The 26,551-nt window shown below is 48.8% G+C and overlaps 2 gene segments (V, D, J or C); both read right to left on the bottom strand.

Moving 5' to 3' along the window:
- Window positions 1-15,576, bottom strand: part of LOC104322995 (Ig mu chain C region-like) — a 44,682-nt gene extending 29,106 nt beyond the window's left edge. The window contains 1 exon segment of the C gene segment in view: window positions 15,510-15,576. Coding sequence covers window positions 15,510-15,576 — 67 coding nt within the window.
- A 108-nt stretch (window positions 15,577-15,684) lies between these two features.
- LOC138682632 (immunoglobulin heavy variable 3-23-like) lies at window positions 15,685-16,324 on the bottom strand. The segment is given in 2 exon segments: window positions 15,685-16,076; window positions 16,209-16,324. Coding segments are annotated over 2 exon segments (450 nt in total).
- Between the last annotated feature and the right edge of the window lie 10,227 nt (window positions 16,325-26,551).

Raw genomic sequence — 26,551 nt, 5'->3', positions numbered from 1 at the left:
CAGATTTGGGGCAAAACTGTCTCTAAACAAAAAATATGTCCCCAGACTTGGGGCAAAACTGCACATAAAGGGCAAACATCCCCAGATTTGGGGCAAACCTGTCTCCAAACAAAAAAATGTCCCCGGATTTGCAGCAAAACTGCACATAAAGGGCAAAATGTCCCCAGATTTGGGGCGAAATTGCACATAAAGGGCAAAATGTCCCCAGATTTGCAGCAAAACTGCATGTAAAGGGCAAAACGTCCCCAGATTTGGGGCAAAACTGTCTCTAAACAAAAAAAATGTCCCCGGATTTGCAGCAAAACTGCACATAAATGGCAAAACTTCCCCAGATTTGGGGCAAAATTGCACATAAAGGGCCAAACGTCCCCAGGTTTGCAGCAAAACTGCACATAAAGGGCAAAACTTCCCTAGATTTGGGGCAAAATTGCACATAAAGGGCCAAACGTCCCCAGGTTTGCTGGGGCATCCCTGCTGCCGGACAATTTAACCCCTTCTTGCAGCAGGTCCTCCTCGCCCCATCATTCCCTCGTCACGAACGACCACCGCTGAGCAGCCGCGATTAGAATTTCCCCTTCAAATCCCCACCTTTGCGGCAAGGTTGACAACGCAAAAAAGGGAAAAAACACACCCGGATTGGCAGCAAATGTGAAAATAAAGGGTAAAACACATCCCAATATGGGACAAAAATACTCCTGAGAGGAAAACCATGCTCACATTTCTTACGGAAAAGGCCAGCAAGGGCAAAAGCAGCCCTGGATTTCTGGCAGAAGTGGCCAAAAATAGAAAAACACCCCTATTTTCAGTGCTGCAGTGGCCAAAAAAGATGAAAAAGGCATAATCCCAGGGCTGGAAAGGGAAAGGGCCCCCCGGGTGCGCAGCTGAGCCCCCAGCAGCATTTTTGTCACCACCTGCACCACTGTGGTTCTCACTAACATACCAACCATCAGTACCCATGGTGACACAGAGGGGTACAAAATCCTCCCACCCCAGCCCCCTCCTCTGCGGGGCCGTACACCCAAGGGACCACAGGCTGAGCTCGTCCTAAATGCACCCAAAAATGCCCCTACAAGGGAAAAAAACCACCAGATTTCCTGCAAAACTGAGCACCAAGTGCCAAAGCATCCCTGGATTCCCTGAAATGTCCATAAAGAGCAAAAGCATCCTCATTTATAGCAGAAAAAAGGCATCGTAAAAGGAAAAAAGTCCTCATATTTCTTGAAAATATGTTGGCCACAGAGGGCAAAGCATTCCCTCATTTCAGGCAATACAGGGAATAAGAAGGAAAATCATCCTCACACCGAGGGAAAAATGGCCAGAAACAGCAAGAAGCCCCCAGGTTTGCTCTCAAAGCAGGCATGTAGGGAAAACATCCCCAGATTTGGGGGAAAATTGGCTGTAAAGCGCAACGCTCCGCAGATTTGCTGCAAAAATCACCCAGGAAGGAAAAAGCATCCCTGCGGTTGGGCACAACTGGGGATAATGGGCAAAAGCATCCTTGTATCGGGGGTAAAAATGGCATGAAAAGTCCCTCAATTGCTTGTGGAACTGGCTCTAAAACCAAAAGCATCCTCACATTTGGGGCAAAAATGGCTCTAAACAAAAAAAAACCCCAAAGCATGGGCATATCTGGGGTAAAACTGTCCACAAAAGCTTAAGATATCCCCAGGATTGGGGCAAAACTGGACATAAAAGGCAAACCATCCCCAAATCTGATGCAAAACCAGCCATAGGGGAAAACCATCCCCACATTGGGACAAAACTGCACAGAAGTGGCAGAACACCCCCACGGCTGGGGCAGAAGGCAGCATTAAGTACAAGAAAAAATCCCGTATTTCCTGCACATAAATGCAGAAAGGCAAAAGCACTGCCGGTTTGGGGCTAAAAAGGGCATAAAATGCCAAATATCCCCGGTTTTACTGCAAATACCAACAGAAAGGGACAAAGGTTCTGCATATTGGGGCAAAACAGTCGATAAGAGGCAAAACCTCCCCGCGTTGGCTGCAGGCATGGACCTAAAGGCTTAGAGCATCTCATTTTGGGGGGAAAAGTGGCAATAAAGGGGAAAACAGGCCCAGATTTTAGTAAAAATGAGAGCTGAGATCCCAGCAGTGTTTTTGTCACCACCTGCACCACCGTGATAATAAGCAGCAGTACCACTACCAGCACCCACGGTGACACAGGGAGGTACAAAAATCCCCCGGCCCAGCCCCCTCCTCTGCGGGGCCGCGTGCCCGAGGGACCGCAAATGCTCACAAAAAGAAGAGAAATGCTCAAATTCAGGGTGAAATCAGCAGTAAAGGGCAAAACGTCCCCAGTTTTGGGGGCAAAACTGTCTCTAAGTCAAAAAGCATCCCCAGCTTTGGGGCAAAACTACACATAAAGGGCAAAATGTCCCCAGTTTTGGGGCAGGAACTGCACATATAGGGTAAAATGTCCCCAGATTTGGGGCAGAAACTGCACATAAAGGGCAAAACCAACTCCAGAATTGCTGCAGAAAACAGAAAACGGAAAAGTGGGCACAACCAGGCGGGGTGCTGGCCCCCCCAGATTTGGGCCTAACTAGCTAGACAGGGCAACAATATTCCCAAATTTATGGGATAAATTGTTGTAAAGAGTAAAGCAACCCCAGATGTGTGGTGAAAATGAAGAAAGGGAAAAATATCAATATATTCAGGGGAAAAATGGTCATAAAAGGGAAAACATGCCCACATTTGGAGAAAACAGCCCCAAAGAGACATAGCGTGCCAAGATTTGGGACAAAACAGGGCCTAAAAGGCAAAGCGTGCGCAGATTTTGGTCAAAACTGGCCCAACAATCCAAAGCATGCCAAGATTTGGGTCAAAAATTGCCCAAAGGGCTAAAGCATACTCAGATTTGGGTCGAGAATGGCCGAAAACGCCCAAAACATGCCCAGATTTGGGTCAAAACAGGCCCAAAGAGCCGAAGCGTGCCCAGATTGGGGGCAAAAATGGCCCAAAGAGGCAAAGCGTGCCCAAATTTGGGGCAAAATGGTCAAATTAGGGAAAAACATCCCCAGATTTGATGAAACATCGACAATAAAGGGTAAAACATGGCCAGGTTGAGGGCAGAAATGGTGCTAAAAGGAAAGGCATCACCACTTTCAGGAAAAATGAGGCTAAAAGGCAAAAGTATTCTCACAGTTGGAACATATCTGGCCATAAAGGGCATAAGCTGGGCAGAAAACATTATCAAGAGGCAAAACCAACCCCAGATTTTCTGCAGACGTGGCCAGAAAGGGGAAAAGGGCAAAACCGCAGGGCTGGTCCCCTGGGAAAGGGCCCCCCCGCTCCTGGGGATGGAGCTGAGCTCCCAGCACCGTTTTTGTCATCGCCTGCACCACCGTGATAAGCACACCAACCATAATAACTACCACAAGTATTGCCAGTACCCACGGTGACACAGAGATCTACAAAATCCTCCCGGCCCAGCCCCGTCCTCCGTGGGGCCGCAGGCTGAGCTCACCCTAAATGCACCCAAAAATACCCCTACAAGGGAAAAAAAACCTTCCAGATTTCCTGGAAGCTGAGAATCAAGTTCAAAAGCATCCGTGGATTCGCTGAAATGTCCATAAGGAGCAAAAGCATCCTCAATTTTAGGAGAAAAAATGGCCATAAAAGGAAAAACATCCTCATATTTCTTGAAAATATATTGGCCACAGAGGGCAAAGCATTCCTGTATTTCAGGCAATAGAGGGAATAAGAAGCAAAACCATCCTCACACCTAGGGAAAAATGACCAGAAACAGAACGAAACCCCCAGCGTTGCTCTAAAAGCAGCCATGTAGGGAAAACATACCCAGATCTCAGGGAAAACTGGCCATAAATAGAAAAACATCCCCAGATTTGATGCCAAAATATCCATTAAATGGCAAAACGTCCCCACATCTCCCGCAAATATGGCCAAAGCTGCGAAACATCCCCAGACTGGGGCTCAAAAAGGCCATGGTAGGCAAAACATCCCCACACTGGCTGCTGAACTTGCTTCTAAAAGAGAAAGCATCCTGATATTTGGGGCAAAAACGCTCATAAAGGCACAAGCGTCCCCATATTTAGGGCCAAAATGGTCCTATCAGGGAAAGCGTGCCCAGATTGGCTGCAGAAATGGCCATAAAGGACAAAAGAATTCTCACATTTTGGGGAAAAGTGCACCTAAGGGGAAAAGCATCCCCAGATTTGGGGCACTACTGGCCAAAAGACACAAAGGGGGCCTAAATTTGGGGCAAAACTGGTCAAAAGAGGAAAAGCATGCCTAAGTTTTGCAGCAAAATTGACAATAAAGGGCAAAGCGTGCACAGATTTAGAGCAAAAACCGACATCAAAGGAAAACCATTGCCATATTTTGTACAAAAATGGCCATAAAGGACAAAACCAGCGCAGGATTTGCTGCAGAAGTGGCCAAAAAGGGGAAGAGGGCACAAGTGGGGGGGGCTGCTCCCCTGGGAAAGGGCCCCCCCGGCTCCTGGGGATGGAGCTGAGCTCCCAGCACCGTTTTTGTCATCGCCTGCACCACCGTGATAAAGAATATCAGCCCAACCAGCACCACTCACAGTGACACAAGGAGGTACAAAAACCCCCCCGGCCCAGCCCCCTCCTCTGCAGGACCGCACGCCCGAGGGACCGCAGGCTCAGCTCATCCCTCCCGCCCCCCAAAATACCCCTCCAAGGGAAATACAGACCCAGATCTGGCACCGAAACGGGGCATCAAGCACGACAGATCCCCACATTGGCTGCAGAAATCACCCTAGGAGGAAAAAGCATCCCTGTGGTTGGGCAGAACTGGGGATAATGGCCAAAAGCATCCTCGTATCGGGGGTAAAAATGGTCATAAAGGCAAAACGTCCACAGATTTCCTGCTGAATCAGCCCTATAAGCCCCAAATATCCCCCTCGCTGGGGCAAAAGTGGTCATAAATGAAGAAACTTCCTCTCTATTTAGGGCAAAATAACACCCTAAAATGAAAACTTGCCCTGACTTGCTGCAAAAGGCTCCAGAAAAAGGGGAAAAGGTCACGACCTGCACAAGCAGCCCCAGACTGGGGGCAAAAATAGCCACAAGGGGCAAAAGCATCCCACGGCTTGGGCAATACTGCACCTAAGAGCCAAAGCGTGCCCACATTTGGGTCAAAATGGCCAAAAGAGACAAAGTATGCCCACGTTTGGGTTAAAGCCAGCACGAAGAGCTAAAGCATGCCCAGATTTGGGTCAAAACTGGCCCAAAGAGCCGAAGTGTGCCCAGATTGGGGGCAAAAATGGCCCAAAGAGGCAAAGCGTGCCCAAATTTGGGGCAAAATGGTCAAATTAGGGAAAAACATCCCCAGATTTGATGAAACATCGACAATAAAGGGTAAAACATGGCCAGGTTGAGGGCAGAAATGGTGCTAAAAGGAAAGGCATCACCACTTTCAGGAAAAATGAGGCTAAAAGGCAAAAGTATTCTCACAGTTGGAACATATCTGGCCATAAAGGGCATAAGCTGGGCAGAAAACATTATCAAGAGGCAAAACCAACCCCAGATTTTCTGCAGACGTGGCCAGAAAGGGGAAAAGGGCAAAACCGCAGGGCTGGTCCCCTGGGAAAGGGCCCCCCCGCTCCTGGGGATGGAGCTGAGCTCCCAGCACCGTTTTTGTCATCGCCTGCACCACCGTGATAAGCACACCAACCATAATAACCACAAGTATTGCCAGTACCCACGGTGACACAGAGATCTACAAAATCCTCCCGGCCCAGCCCCGTCCTCCGTGGGGCCGCAGGCTGAGCTCACCCTAAATGCACCCAAAAATACCCCTACAAGGGAAAAAAAACCTTCCAGATTTCCTGGAAGCTGAGAATCAAGTTCAAAAGCATCCGTGGATTCGCTGAAATGTCCATAAGGAGCAAAAGCATCCTCAATTTTAGGAGAAAAAATGGCCATAAAAGGAAAAACATCCTCATATTTCTTGAAAATATATTGGCCACAGAGGACAAAGCATTCCTGTATTTCAGGCAATAGAGGGAATAAGAAGCAAAACCATCCTCACACCTAGGGAAAAATGACCAGAAACAGAACGAAACCCCCAGCGTTGCTCTAAAAGCAGCCATGTAGGGAAAACATACCCAGATCTCAGGGAAAACTGGCCATAAATAGAAAAACATCCCCAGATTTGATGCCAAAATAACCATAAAAGGCAAAACGTCCCCACATCTCCCGCAAATATGGCCAAAGCTGCGAAACATCCCCAGACTGGGGCTCAAAAAGGCCATGGTAGGCAAAACATCCCCACACTGGCTGCTGAACTTGCTTCTAAAAGAGAAAGCATCCTGATATTTGGGGCAAAAACGCTCATAAAGGCACAAGCGTCCCCATATTTAGGGCCAAAATGGTCCTATCAGGGAAAGCGTGCCCAGATTGGCTGCAGAAATGGCCATAAAGGACAAAAGAATTCTCACATTTTGGGGAAAAGTGCACCTAAGGGGAAAAGCATCCCCAGATTTGGGGCACTACTGGCCAAAAGACACAAAGGGGGCCTAAATTTGGGGCAAAACTGGTCAAAAGAGGAAAAGCATGCCTAAGTTTTGCAGCAAAATTGACAATAAAGGGCAAAGCGTGCACAGATTTAGAGCAAAAACCGACATCAAAGGAAAACCATTGCCATATTTTGTACAAAAATGGCCATAAAGGACAAAACCAGCGCAGGATTTGCTGCAGAAGTGGCCAAAAAGGGGAAGAGGGCACAAGTGGGGGGGCTGCTCCCCTGGGAAAGGGCCCCCCCGGCTCCTGGGGATGGAGCTGAGCTCCCAGCACCGTTTTTGTCATCGCCTGCACCACCGTGATAAAGAATACCACCCCAACCAGCACCACTCACGGTGACACAAGGAGGTACAAAAACCCCCCCGGCCCAGCCCCCTCCTCTGCAGGACCGCACGCCCGAGGGACCGCAGGCTCAGCTCATCCCTCCCGCCCCCCAAAATACCCCTCCAAGGGAAATACAGCCCCAGATCTGGCACCGAAACGGGGCATCAAGCACGACAGATCCCCACATTGGCTGCAGAAATCACCCTAGGAGGAAAAAGCATCCCTGTGGTTGGGCAGAACTGGGGATAATGGCCAAAAGCATCCTCGTATCGGGGGTAAAAATGGTCATAAAGGCAAAACGTCCACAGATTTCCTGCTGAATCAGCCCTATAAGCCCCAAATATCCCCCTCGCTGGGGCAAAAGTGGTCATAAATGAAGAAACTTCCTCTCTATTTAGGGCAAAATAACACCCTAAAATGAAAACTTGCCCTGACTTGCTGCAAAAGGCTCCAGAAAAAGGGGAAAAGGTCACGACCTGCACAAGCAGCCCCAGACTGGGGGCAAAAATAGCCACAAAGGGCAAAAGCATCCCACGGCTTGGGCAATACTGCACCTAAGAGCCAAAGCGTGCCCACATTTGGGTCAAAACGGCCCAAAGAGACAAAGTATGCCCAGATTTGGGTCAAAACCGGCACAGAGAGCTAAAGCGTGCACAGATTGGGGTCGAAACTGGCCCAAAGAGGCAAAGCGTGCCCAGATTTGGGTTGAAAGTGGGCTAAAGAGGCAAAGCATGACCAGATGTGGACAAAATTGTAAAAAGAGGGCTAACCATCCCCAGATGCCCTAATGAAAATTGACAATAAAGGGCAAGCCATGCCCAGATTCAGGACAAAAGTGGTCGTAAAAGGAAAACATCCCCTTATTAGGTGCAGAAATAGCCTGAAAGGGAAAAACGTCTCTGAATTTTCTGCAGACGTGGCCAGAAAGGGGAAAAGGGCAAAACCGCAGGGCTGGTCCCCTGGGAAAGGGCCCCCCCCGCTCCCGGGCACGGAGCTGAGCCCCCAGCAGCATTTTTGTCACCACCTGCACCACTGTGGTTCTTAATACCATACCAACTACCATCAGTACCCACGGTGACACAGAGGGGTACAAAATCCTCCCACCCCAGCCCCCTCCTCTGCGGGGCCGTACACCCAAGGGACCACAGGCTGAGCTCGTCCTAAATGCACCCAAAAATGCCCCTACAAGGGAAAAAAACCACCAGATTTCCTGCAAAACTGAGCACCAAGTGCCAAAGCATCCCTGGATTCCCTGAAATGTCCATAAAGAGCAAAAGCATCCTCATTTATAGCAGAAAAAAGGCATCGTAAAAGGAAAAAAGTCCTCATATTTCTTGAAAATATGTTGGCCACAGAGGGCAAAGCATTCCCTCATTTCAGGCAATACAGGGAATAAGAAGGAAAATCATCCTCACACCGAGGGAAAAATGGCCAGAAACAGCAAGAAGCCCCCAGGTTTGCTCTCAAAGCAGGCATGTAGGGAAAACATCCCCAGATTTGGGGGAAAATTGGCTGTAAAGCGCAACGCTCCGCAGATTTGCTGCAAAAATCACCCAGGAAGGAAAAAGCATCCCTGCGGTTGGGCACAACTGGGGATAATGGGCAAAAGCATCCTTGTATCGGGGGTAAAAATGGCATGAAAAGTCCCTCAATTGCTTGTGGAACTGGCTCTAAAACCAAAAGCATCCTCACATTTGGGGCAAAAATGGCTCTAAACAAAAAAAAAAACCCAAAGCATGGGCATATCTGGGGTAAAACTGTCCACAAAAGCTTAAGATATCCCCAGGATTGGGGCAAAACTGGACATAAAAGGCAAACCATCCCCAAATCTGATGCAAAACCAGCCATAGGGGAAAACCATCCCCACATTGGGACAAAACTGCACAGAAGTGGCAGAACACCCCCACGGTTGGGGCAGAAGGCAGCATTAAGTACAAGAAAAAATCCCGTATTTCCTGCACATAAATGCAGAAAGGCAAAAGCACCGCCGGTTTGGGGCTAAAAAGGGCATAAAATGCCAAATATCCCCGGTTTTACTGCAAATACCAACAGAAAGGGACAAAGGTTCTGCATATTGGGGCAAAACAGTCGATAAGAGGCAAAACCTCCCCGCGTTGGCTGCAGGCATGGACCTAAAGGCTTAGAGCATCTCATTTTGGGGGGAAAAGTGGCGATAAAGGGGAAAACAGGCCCAGATTTTAGTAAAAATGAGAGCTGAGATCCCAGCAGTGTTTTTGTCACCACCTGCACCACCGTGATAATAAGCAGCAGTACCACTACCAGCACCCACGGTGACACAGGGAGGTACAAAAATCCCCCGGCCCAGCCCCCTCCTCTGCGGGGCCGCGTGCCCGAGGGACCACAGGCTGAGCTCGTCCTAAATGCACCCAAAAATGTACCTGAAAGGGAAATACAGCCCCAGATTGGGTGCAAAAATAGTCATAAAGGGCAAAAGCATCACCATAGTTTGGGCAATACTGCGCCTAAGAGTCAAAGTCTGCCCAGATTTGGTCAAAACTGGCCCAAAGAGCCGAAGCGTGCCCAGATTTGCATCAAAACTTGCCCAACGATCGAAAGAGTGCCTTGAGTTGGGGCAAGACTCACCCACAGAGCCTAAGCATGCCCAGATTTGCAGCAAAACTGCCTCAAAGAGCCAAAGCGTCCCCAGATTTGGGCCAAAATTGGCCCAACGATCCAAGGCGTGCCCACATTTGGGTTGAAACTGGCCCAAACACCCAACGCGTGCCCTGATTTGAGTCGAAACTGGCCCAAGGAGCCAAAGCGTGTCCAGGTATGGATCAAAACTGTCCCAAGGAGCCAATGCGTGCCCAGATTTGTGGCAAAACTGCCTCAAAGAGCCAAAGCATCCCCAGATTTGGGGCAAAATTGGCCCAACAATCCAAGGCGTGCCCACATTTGGGTTGAAACTGGCCCAAACACCCAACGCGTGCCCTGATTTGAGTCGAAACTGGCCCAAGGAGCCAAAGCGTGTCCAGGTATGGATCAAAACTGTCCCAAGGAGCCAATGCGTGCCCAGATTTGTGGCAAAACTGCCCCAAAGAGCCAAAGCATCCCCAGATTTGGGGCAAAATTGGCCCAACAATCCAAGGCGTGCCCACATTTGGGTTGAAACTGGCCCAAACACCCAACGTGTGCCCTGATTTGAGTCGAAACTGGCCCAAGGAGCCAAAGCGTGTCCAGGTATGGATCAAAACTGTCCCAAGGAGCCAAAGCGTGCTCAGATTTGGGTTTAGCATGGCCCAAAAAGCCAAACCATGCCCTGATTCGGGTCAAAACTGGCCCAACGATCCAGGTCTGCCCAGATTCAGGTCAAAAGTGGGCCGAAGAGGTAAAGCATGCCCAGATGTGGACAAAATTGTCAAAAGAGGGCAAAACAATGGCAGATTTGCTAAAAAATAGACAATAAAGAGCAAACCATGCCCAGATTCACACAAAAAATGGTCGTAAAAGGAAAACATCCCCAGATTTGGTGCAGAAATGGCCTGAAAGGGAAAAGCGTCTCTGCATTTGCTGCAGACGCAGCCAGAAAGGGGAAGAGGGCACAACCGCAGGGCTGGTCCCCTGGGAAAGGCCAGCAGGGTTTTTCTCATCGCCTGTACCACCGTGATAAGCACAACAACCATAACTACGACTAGCAGTACCCACGGTGACACAGACGGCTACAAAATCCTCCCAGCCCAGCCCCCTCCTCTGTGGGGCCGCACGCCCGAGGGACTGCAGGCTGAGCTCGTCCTAAATGCACCCAAAAATGCCCCTACAAGGGCAAAAACCCTCCAGGTTTGCTGCAAAACTGGGCATTAAGAGCCAAAGCATCCTCATATCTCATTAAAAATGGCCATAAACCACAAGAGAGTCCCACGATCTATTCCAAAAAGAGCTGCAAAGGGCAAATACGTCCCCACCTTTGCAGCAAAAATGCTCATGAAAAGAAGAGAAATGCTCATATTCAGGGTAAAATTAGTGGTAGAGGGCAAAACATCCCCAGTTTGGGGGCAAAACTGTCTCTATGTAAAAAAGCATCCCCAGCTTTGGGGCAAAACTACACATAAAGGGCAAAACGTCCCCAGATTTGGGGCAAAAACTGCACATAAAGGGCAAAACGTCCCCAGATTTGGGGCAAAAACTGCACATAAAGGGCAAAAACATCTCCAGATTTGCTGCAGAAGTGGCCAGAAAGGGGAAGAGGGCACAACTGGGCAGGGGGCTAGCCCCCCAGATTTGGGGCCAAACTAGCCAGAAAGAGTAAAAGTATTCCCAAAGTATGGGATAAATTCTTGTAAAGAGAACAGCAGTCCCACATTTGTGGCAAAAAAAGAAGAAAGGGATAAATATTGCCATGCATAGGGCAAAAATGGTCATAAAAGGGAAAGTGTACTGAGATTTGTGTCAAAACTGGACCAAACAGCCAAAGCATGGCCAGATCTGGGTCAAAACTGGCCCAAAGAGCCGAAGTGTGCCCAGATTTGGGTCAAAACACTCCCAAAGACACAAAGCGTGCCAAGATTTGGGTTAAAACTGGGCCAAAAAGCCAAAGCGTGCACTGATTTTTGTCACAACTAACCCAAAGAGCCAAAGCGTGCTCAGATTTGGGTCAAAACTGACCCAAAGAGCCAAAGCGTGACCAGATTTAGGTAGAGAATATCCCAAATAACCAACGCATACCCACATTTGTGTCAAAAATTGCCCTAATACTGTGGTGGTACACTCCCCCCAGCAGGAAATGTAACTTCTCCAGGCTTCAGGGTTGAAAATGGCCAAAAAGGGCCAAAGGGTGCCCCGATGTGGGTCAAAACAGGCCCTAAAAAACAAAGCGTGAGCAGATTTGGGTCAAAACTGGCCCAAAGAGCAAAAGCATGCCCAGATTTTGGCCAAAAATGCCCAAAGAGCCAACATGTGCCCAGATTTGGGCCAAAATTGCCCTAAGGCCTAAAGCATACTCAGATTTGGGTTGAGAATGGCCAAAAAACACCAAAGTGTGCCCTGATTTGGGCCATAACTTGTCCAAACACCCAAAGTGTGCCAGGATTTGTGATGAAACTGGCCCCAAAAGCCAATGTGTGCACATATTTGGGCCAAAAATTGTCCAAAGACAAAAGCCTGCTCAGATTTGGGTCAAGAATGGCCAAAAAGGGTAAAAGTGTGGCCCGACAGGGGTTGAAACTGGCCCAAAGAGCCAAAGCATGCCAAGATTTGAGAGAAAACTGACACAAAGAGCCAAAGCGTGCCCAGATTTGGGCCAAAAATTGTCATAAGAGACAAAGCCTGCTCAAATTTGGGTTGAGAATGGTCAAAAAGGGTGAAAGCATGCGTAGATTTGGGTCAAAACTGGCCCAAACAGCCAAAGTGTGCCTTGAATGGTGTCAAAACTGGCCCAAAGAGCCAGAGTGTGCCTAGATTTGGGCCAAATCTGGCCCAGAGAGCTACGCTGTGCACAGATTTGGGCCAAAAATTGCCCTAAGAGCCAAAGCCAGCTCAGATTTGGGTTGAGAATGGCCAAGAAGGGCCAAGGTGTGCCCAGATTTGGGTCAAAACTGACCCAAAGAGACAAACTATGCCCAGATTTGGGTCAAAACTGACCCAAAGAGACAAACTATGCCCAGATTTGGGTCAAAACTGGCCCTAAAAGGCAAAGCATGAACAGATTTGGTCCTAAAATTGCCCTAAGAGCCAAAGACAGCTCAGATTTGGGTTGAGAATGGCCAAAAAGGGCCAAAGCGTGCCCAGATTTGGGTCAAAACACACCCAAAGACACAAAGCATGCCAAGATTTGGGCCAAATCTGGCCCAAAGAGCCAAAGTGTGCACAGATTTGGGGCAAAAATTGCCCTAGGATCCGAAGTCTGCTCAGATTTGGGTTGAGAATGGCCAAAAAGGGCCAAAGTGTGCCCAGCTTTGGGTCAAAACTGGCCCAACGATCCAAGGCATGCCCACACTTTAGTCAAAAACGGACCAAAGACCCAAAGCATGCACAGATTTGGGTCAAAATTGGCCTAAAGAGCCAAAGCGCGCACAGATTCGGGGCAAAAATTGCCCTAAGGAAAAAAGCCTGCTCAGATTCGGGTCGAGAATGGCCAAAAAGGGCAAAAATGTGCTCAGATTTGGTGTAAAACTGGACAAATAGCCAAAGCGCGCACAGATTTGGGCCAAAAAGTGCCCTAAGACCTAAAGCATACTCAGATTTGGGTTGAGAATGGCCAAAAAGGGCCAAAACATGCAATGATTGGGGTCAAAACTGGCCCAAAGAGCCAAACCATGCCCAGATTTGGGTCAAAACTGCCCCTAAAAGGCAAAGCCTGAACACGTTTGGGCCAAAAATTCCTCTAAGAGCCAAAGCATGACCTGACTTCAGTCAAAACTGGCCCAAAGTGCCAAAGCGTGCCTAGATTTGGGGAAAAAATTGCCCTAAGAAACAAAGCCTGCTCATATTTGGGTTGAGAATGGCCAAAAAGCACCAAAGTGTGCCCATATTGGAGTCAAAAATGGACAAAGGGCCAAAACGTGTCCAGATTTGCGCCAAAAATTGCCCTAAGACCTAGAGCATATTCAGATTTGGGTTGAGAATGGCCAAAAAGGCCCAAAGCGTGCACAGATTTGGGTCAAACCTGACCCAACGATCCAAGGCATGCCCACACTTTGGTCAAAACTGTCCCAAAGAGCCAAAGTGTGCCAAGATTTGGGTCAAAACCGGACTAAAGAGCCAAAGTGCGCACAGATTTGCAACGAAACTGGCCTAAAGAGCCAAAGCGTGCCAAGATTTGGGTCAAAACTGGCCTAAAGAGCCAAAGTGTGCACAGATTTGGGTCAAAACTGGCCCAAAGAGCCAATGCGCGCACAGATTTGCGTCAAAACTAGCCTAAAGAGCCAAAGCGTGCCAAGATTTGGGTCAAATCTGGCCTAAAGAGCCAAAGTGTGCACAGATTTGGGGCAAAACTGGCCTAAAGAGCCACAGCGTGCCAAGATTTGGGTCAAATCTGGCCTAAAGAGCCAAAGCGTGCCAAGATTTGGGTCAAAACCAGACTAAAGAGCCAAAGCGTGCCAAGATTTGGGTCAAAACTGGCCCAAAGAGCCAATGCGCGCACAGATTTGGGCCAAAAAGTGCCCTAAGACCTAAAGCATACTCAGATTTTGGTCAAGAATGGCCAAAAAGGGCCAAAACGTGTCCCGATGTGGGTCAAAACTCACCCTAAAAGGCAAAGTGTGCGCAGATTTTCATCAAAACTGGCCCAAAGAGCCAAAGCGCGCACAGATTTGGGCCAAAAATTGCCCTAAGAGCCAAAGCCTGCTCAGATTTGGGTGAAGAATGGCCAAAAAGGGCCAAAGCGCGCCCAGATTTGGGTCAAAACTGGCCCGAAGAGCCAAAGCGCGCACAGATTTGGGCCAAAAACTAACCAAATCGTCACGGGAGAAGGTTTTTTAGGTGTTTTGGGGACAGAGCGCAGAGCAGTGCGGGTATTTGTGGTGATGGCCCAAGGGCGCTTGGGGTCACTGGAGGCATCTGGGTGCCATGTGAAGGTGCTTGGGTGCTATGCAAGGACACTTGGGTGCCATTCAGAGGGCACTCGGGCTCACGGCAAAGGGTGCTGTGCAAGGGGCTGGGCTCCGCGCAAGGGCGCTTGGGTGCTCTGCAATGGGACCAGGCTCCATGGAAAGGGTCTCACCCTCCGTGGAAGGGTGCTTGGGTGCTCTGCAAAAGCACCTGGGTGCCATGCACAGGGTCCAGGGTCTGGACAAAGGGTCTCATCCTCCACGCAAGGGTGCTTGGGTGCTCTGCAAAAGATCTGAGCTCCATGCAAGGGTGCTTGGGTGCCATGCCATGGGACCAGGTTCCATGGAAAGGGTCTCACCCTCCATGGAGGGGCGCTTGGGTGCTCTGCAAAGGATCTGAGCTCCGTGCAAGGGTGCTTGGGTGCCCTTCAAAGGGTGCAGGCTCCGTGCGAAGGGTCTCACCCTCCATGGAAGGGTGCTTGGGTGCTCTGCAAAGGATCTGAGCTCCGTGCAAGGGTGCTTGGGTGCCCTTCAAAGGGTGCAGGCTCCGTGCGAAGGGTCTCATCCTCCATGCAAGGGTGCTTGGGTGCCCTTCAAAGGGTGCAGGCTCCGTGCGAAGGGTCTCACCCTCCATGGAAGGGTGCTTGGGTGCTCTGCAAAGGATCTGAGCTCCGTGCAAGGGTGCTTGGGTGCCCTTCAAAGGGTGCAGGCTCCGTGCGAAGGGTCTCATCCTCCATGAAAGGGTGCTTGGGTGCTCTGCAAAGGTACTTGGGTGCCATGCCATGGGACCAGGCTCCATGGAAAGGGTCTCACCCTCCATGGAAGGGCGCTTGGGTGCTCTGCAAAGGTACTTGGGTGCCATGCCATGGGACCAGGCTCCATGGAAAGGGTCTCACCCTCCATGGAGGGGCGCTTGGGTGCTCTGCAAAGGATCTGAGCTCCGTGCAAGGGTGCTTGGGTGCCCTTCAAAGGGTGCAGGCTCCGTGCGAAGGGTCTCACCCTCCATGCAAGGGTGCTTGGGTGCCCTTCAAAGGGTGCAGGCTCCGTGCGAAGGGTCTCACCCTCCATGGAAGGGTGCTTGGGTGCCCTACAAAGGTACTTGGGTGCCATGCCATGAGTCCAGGCTCCGGGCAAAAGGTCTCATCCTCCACGCAAGGGTGCTCGGGCACCCTTCAAAGGGTGCCGTCTCCGCGCGAAGCGCCTCCCCCTCCGCGCCATTTCGCAAGGCTCTCGAGCGCCGAGCCAAAACCCCGCCGCAACCGCTCGAGCGCGTCCAAGCGGGGCCGACAGTTGTCAAGCCTCGTCGCCCTCCGCTTCCTCCCGCGTTCAGCCGGCGGCTTCCGCGATTTTTTTTTTTTTTTTTTTCCTTTTTTTTGGCCGGCGGCGCGCCGGCCCGGCGTCACCGTGAGCAGCTTTCGCGCAGTAGTAGGTGGCCGTGTCGTCGGCCCTGAGGCTGTTCATCTGCAACGCGAGCGTGTTCTGGGAGTTGTCCCTCGAGACGGTGAAACGTCCCTTGACCGCCGGCGCGTAACCGGTGGTATCGCCGCCGCTCCGATGACTCGCGACCCACTGGAAACCTTTGCCGGGGGCGCGACGAACCCAAACCATGTCGCTCTTGCCGAAAGCGAAGCCGGTGGCCTTGCAGAGGAGGCGCAGGGACCCCCCGGGTGTTTGGAGACCCCCTCCGGATTCGACCAGTTGCACGGCCGCCCGCAGCCCTGCGGAAAAAAGAAAGAAAAAAGACGGAATTCAATCGTCGTTAAGTCAAAAATCGGCGCTCAAGGCGTTGGGTGGCGTTGGGTGGCGTTGGGTCGCGTTGGGTGGCGTTGGGTCGCGTTGGGTTGACCTACCTGGGAGGGTGGCGAGGAAGAAGAGGAGGAGGAAGGTGGGGGCCGTGTGGCTGCCCATGGTGGAGAGGAAGAGGATGGGGGAAGCTGGGGGGATGTGCCACCATGGCGGGCCGGCGGGGTTTTAAAGGCGCCCGGCGTCGGGAATTTGCATAAAGAGGGGCGGGGAGGGGTCGTTATCGTCACCCCTCGTCACCCACCGTCACCCGTTGCAAATCTACGGTGGGTGCTCGTTAGCGGGGGGAGGGGGGGGAGGGAAAGGTGGGGGAGGGGAAGATCGAATTTTTTTAATTAATCCGCCGCCGAGTCGACGGCCCGTTGGGTAACGGCGGGTCGTCACTGGGGGCGAGGGATTAATTAATTGCGAGGTCGGCAGCGAGCCCTTCTCTCTTATCGCAAGGGAATTCTTTAATTACGAGCTTGGCCGCGCAGCCCTATATGGTTATTATAACAAATTATTTAATTGCCGTCTTCGCCACGCGCCCTGATAATGGTTTTATACCAAATTATTTAATTACAAGCTCTTCCGTGCACCTTTCTATCGTTTTTATACCAAATTATTTAATTACTAGCTCTGCCATGCACCTTTATATTGCTTTTATAACGAATTATTTAATTACAAGCTCTGCCATTCACCCTTATATCATTTTTATAACGACTCACTTAATTACAAGCTCGGCCATGCACCTTTATATCGATTTTATAACAAATTATTTAATTACAAGCTCCTCCGTGCACCTTTATATCAGTTTTATACCAAATTAATTAATTACAAGCTCCACTGTGCACCTTTATATTGTTTTTATAACGAACCATTTAATTACAAGCTCGGCCATGCGCTTTTATATCGCTTTTATACCAAATTAATTAATTACAAGCTCTGCTGTGCACCTTTATGTCATTTTTACACCAAATTATTTAATTACAAGCTCTGCCATGCACCCTTATATCATTTTTATAACGAATTATTTAATTACAAGCTCCACTGTGCGCCCTTATATCTTTTTTTTATAACGAATTATTTAATTGCCAGCTCTGACGAGGGCTCTTAGTGCATCTCTGCAGTGAATTGTTTAATTGCAATCTTTGTAGTGTGCCCTGCTCACTTAATTACATGGAATTAATTAATTGCAGTTGCTGCAGTGCCTCGATCAATTATTTACACTAATTAACTTAACTGCCATGTCTGCAGTGCCCTGATCACTTAATTACACTGATTAATTCAATGGCAATCACTACAGTGCCCTGATCACTTAATTACAAGGAATTAATTAATTGCAGTCACTACAGTGCCCTTATAATTTATTTACACAGAATTAATTAATTGCAATGTCTGCAGTGCCCTGATCAATTATTTACACTAATTAATTAATTAATGGCAATGTCTGCAGTGCCCAGATCACTTAATTAAACTGAATTAATTAATTGCAATGTCTGCAGTGCCCTTATCATTTATTTACACTGATTAATTTAATTAGAATCACTACAGTGCCCTGATCACTTAATTACATGGAATTGAATTAATTGGAATCACTACAGTGCCCTGATCACTTAATTACACTGAATTAATTAATTGTAAGCTCTGCAGTGCCCTGATCACTTAATTACACTGATGAATTAATTAATTGCAACCACTACAGTGCACTGATCACTTAATTATGCAAATTAAATTAATTGCAATCCCAGCAGTCCCTTGATCACTTAATTACACAAATTAATTTAGTTACAAGCTCTGCAGTGCCCTGATCACTTAATTACACTGATTAATTTAATTGCAACCACTACAGAACCCTGATCACTTAATTAAACTGATTAATTTAATGCAATGTCTGCAGTGCCCTTATCATTTATTTACACTGATTAATTTAATTGGAATCACTACAGTGCCCTGATCACTTAATTACATGGAATTAATTTAATTGGTATCACTACAGTGCCCTGATCACTTAATTACACTGATTAATTTAATCGCAGTCACTACAGTGCCCTGATCACTTAATTACACTGAATTAATTAATTGCAATCACTACAGTACCCTTATCACTTAATTACACTAATTAATTTAATTACAAGCTCTGCAGTGCCCTGATCACTTAATTACACTGAATTAATTAATTGCAATCGCAGCAGTGCCCCAATCAATTATTTACACTGAATTAAGTAATGGCAATTCGTGCAGTGCCCTGATCTCTTAATTACACTGAATTAATTAATTGCAAGCTCTGCAGTGCCCTGATCACTTAATTACATGAATTAATTGTTTGCAATCGCTGCAGTGCCCCAATCAATTATTTACACTAATTAATTAATTGCAAGCTCTGCAGTGCCCTGATCATTTATCTTCACTAATTAATTAACTGCAAACACGGAAGTGCCCAGAGCACTTAATTACACTAAGAATTTAATCACGATCGCTGCAGTGCCCTGATCATTTATCTACACTAATTAATTAATTGCAAACATGGAAGTCCCCAGATCACTTAATTACACTAATTATTTAATCGGGATCGCCAGAGTGTCCTGATTAAGATTACATTGAATTAATTAATTGCCAGCCGTTCCCCTGCACTAATTATCCTGGAATTATTTAATTACCCTCTCTGTGGGTAATTATTATTTATCTGGGTTTGGTTCTTTCCTGGTAGTGACCTCATTGCTGACATCATGGGCACCATTTTGGGGCAGAAAGGCAGATTTTGGGCGGCTGCTGGAACACCCTTCCCTGCTCCAGGGGGCAGGATTTTGGGAAAAGTCTGGGATTTTTGGAAAAGGCTGGGATTTTGGGATATAGGGCCGGGATTCTGATGCCCAGGGAAAGGATTTGGGGAAAAATAATGGGAATTAGGGAAGACGGTGGGATTTTGGGATACAGGGTAGGGATGCAGATCCTCAGGGAAAGGATTTTGGGAAAAGGATGGGATTTTGGGAAAACTAGGGAGGTTTGGGATACAGGGTAGGGATGCAGATCCTCAGGGAAAGGATTTGGGGAAAATAATGGGACTTTGGGAAAAAGCTGGGATTTTGGGATACAGGGTAGGGATGCTGATCCTCAGGGAAAGGATTTTGGGAAAAAGCTGGGAATTTGGGAAAAAGCTGGGATTTGGGGATACAGGGTGGGGGATGCTCATGCTCAGGGCAAGGATTTTGGGAAAATAATGGGAATTAGGGAAGAGGCTGGGATTTTGGGATACAGGGTAGGAATACTGCTACTCAGGGCAAGGATTTGGGGAAAATAATGGGAATTTGGGAAGAGGCTGGGCTTTGGGGAAAACTATGGAGGTTTGGGATACAGGGTAGGGATGCAGATCCTCAGGGAAAGGATTTGGGGAAAATAATGGGAATTTGGGGAAAAGGATGGGATTTTGGGATACAGGGTGGGTATGCTCATGCTCAGGGCAAGGATTTTGGGAAAATCATGGGAATTAGGGAAGAGGCTGGGATTTGGGGATGCAGGGTAGAAATGCTGATCCTCGGGGAAAGGATTTTGGGAAAATAATGGGAATTTGGGAAGAGGCTGGGATTTGGGGATACAGGGTAGGGATGCTGATCCTCAGGGCAAGGATTTTGGGAAAATCATGGGAATTAGGGAAGAGGCTGGGATTTTGGGGATAAAGGGTAGAAATGCTGATCCTCAGGGCAAGGATCTGTGGAAAATAACGGAATTTGGGGAAGATGCTGGGATTTTGGGATGCAAAGCTGGGATGCTGATGCTCTGGGAAAGGATTGTGGGAAAATAATGGGAATTTGGGAAGATGGTGGGATTTTGGGATGCAGGGCTGGGATCCTGATTTCCAGAGCAAGAATTCTGGGAAAATAATGGGAATTTGGGAAGGTGGTGGGATTTTGGGATACAGGGTATGGATGCTTATCCTCAGGGAAAGGATTTTGGGAAGATGGTGGGAATTTGGGAAGATGCTGGGTTTTTGGGATGCAGGGCATGGATGTTAATCCTCAGGGAAAAGATTTTTTGAAAATTAAGGGAATTAGCGAAGATGCTGGGATTTTGGGATACAGGGTATGGATGCAGATCCTCAGGGAAAGATTTTTGGGAAAATAATCGGATTTGGAGGAAGAGACTGGGATTTGGGCATGCAGGGCAGAGATGGTCTTGCTTGGGACAAGATTTTGGGGAAAATGCTGGGATTTGGGGAAAATGCTGGGAATTTGGGATGCAGAGCAGGGGTGCTGATCCTCAGGGAAAGGATTTTGGGAAGATGCAAGGATTTGGGGATGCAGGGTAGGCATGTCATGGCTCAGAACAAGGATTTTGGGAAGATGGTGGCATTTGGGGAAAATGCTGGAATTTAGGGATGCAGAGCAGGGATCCTGATGCTCAGGGCAAGGATTTTGGGAAGATGCTGGAATTTGGGAAGTGGCTGGGATTCTGGGATACAGTACAGTGATCCCCATGCTGAGGGCAAGGTTTTGGGGAAAATACTGGGATTTGGGGTAGGCTCTGGGATTCGGGGATGCAGGAAAGGATGCTGATGCTCTAGGCAAGGATTTGGGGAAAATAATGGGAATTTGGGAAGATGATGGGATTTGGAGAGGCAGAGCAGGGATACTGATGCTCAGGACACAAATTTTGGGAAGATGCTGGAATTTTGGAAGACTTTGGGATTTGGGGAAGCAGAGCAGGGATGCTGATGCTCAGGACAAGGATTGTGGGAACATGCTGGGATTTTGGGGAGATGCTGGGATTTGGGGATGCAGGGCAGGGATGCTGATGCTCAGGGCAAGGATTTTTGGGAAGATGGTTGGATTTAGGGGAAGATACGGGGATTTGGGGATGTAGGGCAGGGGTATGTTGGCTCAGAGGTGGGATTTGGGGAAGCTGGTGGGATTTTGGGAAGCTGGTGGGATTTAAAATTGCAGGGCAGGGATGCTGCTGCTCGGGACAAGGATTTTGGGAAAGATGCTGGGATTTTGGGAAGATGCTTGGATTTGGAGATGCATATCAGGGATGCTGATACTCAGAGCAAGGATTTTGGGGAATATGCTGGGATTTGGGGATACAAGGCCAGGGATGTTAATGGTCAGGGTGAGGATTTTGAGGAAGATGTTAGGATTTTGGGGATGATGGTGGGATTTGGGGATGCAGGATAAAGATGCCAATGCTTGAGGCAAGGATTTTTGGGAAGGTGCTGGGATTTGGGGGAAGATGCTGGGAGTTTGGGATGCAAGGCAGGGATGCTGATGCTCGGGGAAAGGCTTTGGGGAAGATGCTGGATTTTGGGAAGATGCTGGGATTTGGGGATGCAGGCCAGGGATGTTTAATGCTCAGGGCAAGGATTTTGGGAAGATGCTGGGATTTTGCGGAAGATGCTGAGCCTTTGGGAAGATGCTGGGATTTGGGATGCTGGGCAGGGGCATTGAAGCTCAGGCTGAGGATTTGGGGGAGATGCTGGGATTTGGGGGAAATGCTGGGATTTGGGGATGCAGGGGAAGGATGCTGATGCTCAGGGCAAGAATTTTGGGGAAGATGGTGGGATTTTGGGGAAGATGGTGGGATTTGAAGATGCATATCAGGGATGCTGCTGCTCAGAGCAAGGATTTTTGGGAAGATGGTGGGATTTGGGGATGAAGGGCAGAGGTTTCTGGGCTCAGGGCAAGGATTTTGGCAAGGTGCTGATATTTTGGGAAGATGCTGGGATTTGTGGATGCAGGCCAGGGATGTTAAATGCTCAGGGCAAGGATTTAGGGAAGATAGTTGGATTTTGCGGAAGATGCTGAGCCTTTGGGAAGATGCTGGGATTTGGGATGCTGGGCAGGGGCATTGAAGCTCAGGCTGAGGATTTGGGGGAGATGCTGGGATTTGGGGAAAATGCTGGGATTTGGGGATGCAGGGTAAGGATGCTGATGCTCAGGGCAAGAATTTTGGGGAAGATGGTGGGATTTTGGGGAAGATGGTGGGATTTGAAGATGCATATCAGGGATGCTGATGCTCAGAGCAAGGATTTTTGGGAAGATGGTGAGATTTGAAGATGCATATCAGGGATGCTGCTGCTCAGAGCAAGGATTTTTGGGAAGATGGTGGGATTTGGGGATGAAGGGCAGAGGTTTCTGGGCTCAGGGCAAGGATTTTGGCAAGGTGCTGATATTTTGGGAAGATGCTGGGATTTGTGGATGCAGGCCAGGGATGTTAAATGCTCAGGGCAAGGATTTTGACGAAGATGCTGGGATTTTAGGGAAGATGTTGGGATTTGGGGATGCAGGACAAAGATATCAATGCTTGAGGCAAGGATTTTTGGGAAGGTGCTGGGATTTGGGGGAAGATGCTGGGAGTTTGGGATACAAGGCAGGGATGCTGGTGCTCAGGGAAAGGATTTTGAGGAAGATGCTGGGATTTTAGGGAAGATGTTGGGATTTGGGGATGCAGGATAAGGATACCAATGCTTGAGGCAACTATTTAGGGAAGATAGTTGGAATTGGGGGAAGGTGCTGGGATTTGAGGATGCTGATACACAAGGCTGGGATTTGGGGGGAAGATGTTGGGATTTGGGGGAAGATGTTGGGATTTGGGGATGCAGGGTAGGGGTGTAGAAGCTCGGGGCAACGATTTGGGGAAGATGGTGAGAATTTGCGGAAGATGCTGGGATTTGGAGACGCAAGGCAGGGATGCTGATGCTCGGGGCAAGGGATTTTCCAAGATAATAGGATTTTTGGGAAAATGCTGGGATTTGGCATGCGGGGCAAGGATGCTGATTCCTGAGGCAAAGTTTTGGGGGAAGATGCTGGGATTTTGGGATGCAGGGCAAGGATGCTGATGCTTGGTGCAAGGATTTTTGGAAGGTGCTGTGAATTTTCAGGAAGATTTTGGATTTGGGGAAGATGCTACAGTATGCCGAAAATGCTGGGATTTGGGGATGCAGAGCAAGGATGCTGATGCATGGGGCCAAGGAATTTGGGGAAGATGCAGGGATTTTGGGAAGATACTTGGATTTGGGAATATATGTCAGGAATGCTGATGCTCAGACGAAGGATTTTTGGGAAGATGCCAGCATTTTGGGGAAGATGCTGGGTTTTGGAGATGGAGGGCACAGGGGTCTGGGCTCAAAGCAAAGATTTTGGGAAGATGCTGAGATATGAGGAAAATACTGGGATTTGGGGATACAGGGCCAGGTTGCTGATGCTGAGAGCAAGGATTTTCAGGAAGATGCTGGAATTTTGGTAAAGATGCTGGGATTTGGAAATGCAGGGCAAGGATGCTGTTGCGTGGGGCAAGGATTTTGGTGAATATGCTGGAATTTGGGGGAAGATACTGGGATTTTTGGATGCAGGGCAGGGGTGCTGATGCTCGGGGAAAGGTTTCAGGGAAGATTCTGGATTTGGGGAAGATGCTGGGATTTTGGGAAGATGCAGGGGAACGCTGCTGATGCTTGGGGCATGGATTTGTGGAAGATGTTGGGATTTTGGGAAGATGCTGGGATTTGGAGATGCAGGGCAGGGGTATCTGGGCTTAGAGGAAGGATTTTGGAAAGTTGCTGGGATTTTGGGACGATGCTGGGATTTGGGGATACAGGGCAAGGATACTGATGCTTGGGCCAAGGACTTTGGGAAGATGGTGGGATTTGGGGGAAAACAGTGGGATTTTGAGCTGCGGGGCAGGGATGTTGATGTTTGGGGGAAAGATTTTGGGAAAGATGTTGGGATTTTTTGGAAGATGCTGGGATTTTGGGATGCTGGACTGATGCTGATTACTGGGGCAAGGATTTTGGGGTGATAATTGGATTTTGGGTCAAGATGATGGGATTTTGGGATGCAGGGCATGGATACTGATGTTCATGCCAAGGATTTTAGGAAGATGCTGGGATTTTTGGCAAGATGGTGGGATTTGGGCATGCTGGGCAGGGGTGTTGATGCTGAGGGCAAGGATTTGGGGGAATATGCTGCAATTTGGGGGAAGATGCTGGGATTTGGAGACGCAGGGCAAGGATGATGATGCTTGAGGCAAGGATTTGGGGAAGATAGTTGGATTTGGGGCAAGATGCTGGGATTTGCAGATGCAGAGTAAGGGTAGAGATGCTTGGGGCAAGGATTTTGGGGAAGATGCTGGGGTTTTGGGGAAGATGCCGGGTTTTTCGGATGCAGGGCAGGGATGCTGATGTTTGGGGCAAGGATTTTGGGAAAACACTGCGATTTTGGGGAATATGCTGAGATTTTGGGAAGATGCTTTGAGTTTCAGATGCAGGGCATGGTTGTCTGGGCTCAGAGCAAGGATTTTGGAAGATAATTGGATTTCGGGGAAGATGTTGGGATTTTGGGATGCAGGGCAGGGATGCTGATGCTCCGGGCAAGGATTTTGGGTGGGTGCTTGGATTTTGGGGAAGATGCTTGGATTTGCGGATGCAGGGCAAGGGTGCGGATGCTTGGGCTGGGATTTTGGGCAAGATGCTGGGATTTTGGGCAAGATGCTGGGATTTTGGGATGCAGGGCAGTGATTCTAGTGATTGTGGTAAGGATTTTGGGGAAGGTTCTAGGAGTTTGGGGAAGATGCTGGGATTTGACTATGCAGGGCAGGGATGCTGATACTTGGGCAAGGATTTTCAGGAATATGCTGAGATTTTGGGAAAGTGCTGGGATTTTTGGATGCAGACACATTTGTCTGGGCTCAGAGCAAGGATTTGGGAAGATAATTGGTTTTTTTGCAAAGCTGTTGGGATTTTGGGATGCAGGGCACAGATGCTGATGCTCAGGGCAAGGATTTTGCAAAGATTTTTGGTATTTTGGGAAAATACAGTGATTTGGGGATGCAGGGCAGGGATGTTGATGTTCAGGCAAGGATTTGGGGAAGATGCTGGATTTTGGGAGGATGCTGGGATTTGGGGGAAGATGCTGGGATTTTTGGATGCAGGAGACAGTTGTCTTGGCTCAGAGCTAGGATTTTGGGAAGATGGTGATATTTTGGGAAAATGCTGGGATTTCTAGGTGAAGGGCAGGGATGCTGATGCTTGGGGCAAGTATTTGGGGAAGATGCTGGGATTTTGGGGAGGAAGGGCAGAGGTTTCTGGGCTCAGGGCAAGGATATTGGAAAGATGCTGATATTTTGGGAAAATGCTGGGATTCGTGTATGCAGGGCATGGGAGTTGATGCTCAGGGCAAGGATTTTTGGAAGACGCTGGCATTTTGGGAAGATGCTGGGACTTGGGGATGCAGGACAAGGATTTGGGGAATGTAGTTGGATTTTGGGGAAGATGCTGCAATTTTGGAATGGAGGGCAGGGATGCTGATGCTTGGGGATAGGCTTTTGGAAAGATGCTGGGATTTTGGGATCCAAGATGAGGATGCTGATGCTTGAGGCAAGGATTTTGGGAAGATAGTTGGATTTTTGGGGAAGAAGCTGGGATTTTGAGATGCAGGGCAGGGGTGTTGATGGTCGGGGCAAGGATTTTGGGGGAAGATGCTGGGATTTGGAGATGCACAGCAGGGATGCCGATGCTTGAGGCAAGGATTTGGGGGAAGATGCTGGGATTTGGGGGAAGATGCTGGGATTTGGGGGAAGGTGCTGGTTTTTTTCGGATGCAGGGCAGGGATGCTGATGTTTGGGGCAAGTATTTGGGGGAATATGCTGAGATTTTGGGAAGATGCTTTGATTTTCAGATGCAGGCACAGTTGTCTGGGCTCAGAGCAAGGATTTTGGAATATAATTGGATTTCTTGGAAGATGCTGGGATTTTGGGATGCGGGGCAGGGATGCTGATGTTCAGGCAAGGATTTGGGGAAGATGCTTGGATTTTGGGAAGATGCTGGGATTTGCAGATGCAGTGCAAGGGTGCTGATACTTGGGCCAGGATTTTGGGCAGGATGCTGGGATTTGGGGATGCAAGACAAGGATGTTGGTGCTTGAGGCAAGGATTTGGGAAGGTAGTTGGATTTTAGGGAAGAAGCTGGGATTTGGAGATGCGGGGCAGGGGTGTTGAAACTTGTGGGAAGGATTTTGGGAAGATGCTGGGATTTGGGGAGAATGCTCAGATTTGTGGATACAGGGCAGGGAGACTGATGTTCGGGCAAGGAATTTGGGAGGATAGGTGGATTTGGGGGAAGATGCTGGGATTTGGAGATGCAGGGCAAGGGTGCTGATGCTTGGGGTAAGAATTTTGGGGAAGATGCTGGGATTTTGGGGAAGATGCTGGGATTTTGGGGATTCAAGGCAGGGATGCTGATGCTTGGGGAAAGGCTTTTGGGCAAGATGCTGGGATTTTGGGCAAGATGCTGGGATTTTGGGCAAGATGCTGGGATTTTGGGATGCAGGGCAGGGGTGTCTTGGCTCAGAGGAAGGATATTGGGAAGATGGTAGGATTTTGGGAACATGCTGGGATTTACAGGTGCAGGTCCAAGATACTGATG

This window comes from Haliaeetus albicilla, chromosome 29 (genome assembly GCF_947461875.1).
Source record: "Haliaeetus albicilla chromosome 29, bHalAlb1.1, whole genome shotgun sequence".
Lineage (NCBI taxonomy): Eukaryota > Metazoa > Chordata > Aves > Accipitriformes > Accipitridae > Haliaeetus > Haliaeetus albicilla.
Note: the sequence above shows the minus strand (reverse complement) of the source record. Positions and strands in the feature narration are given on the sequence as shown.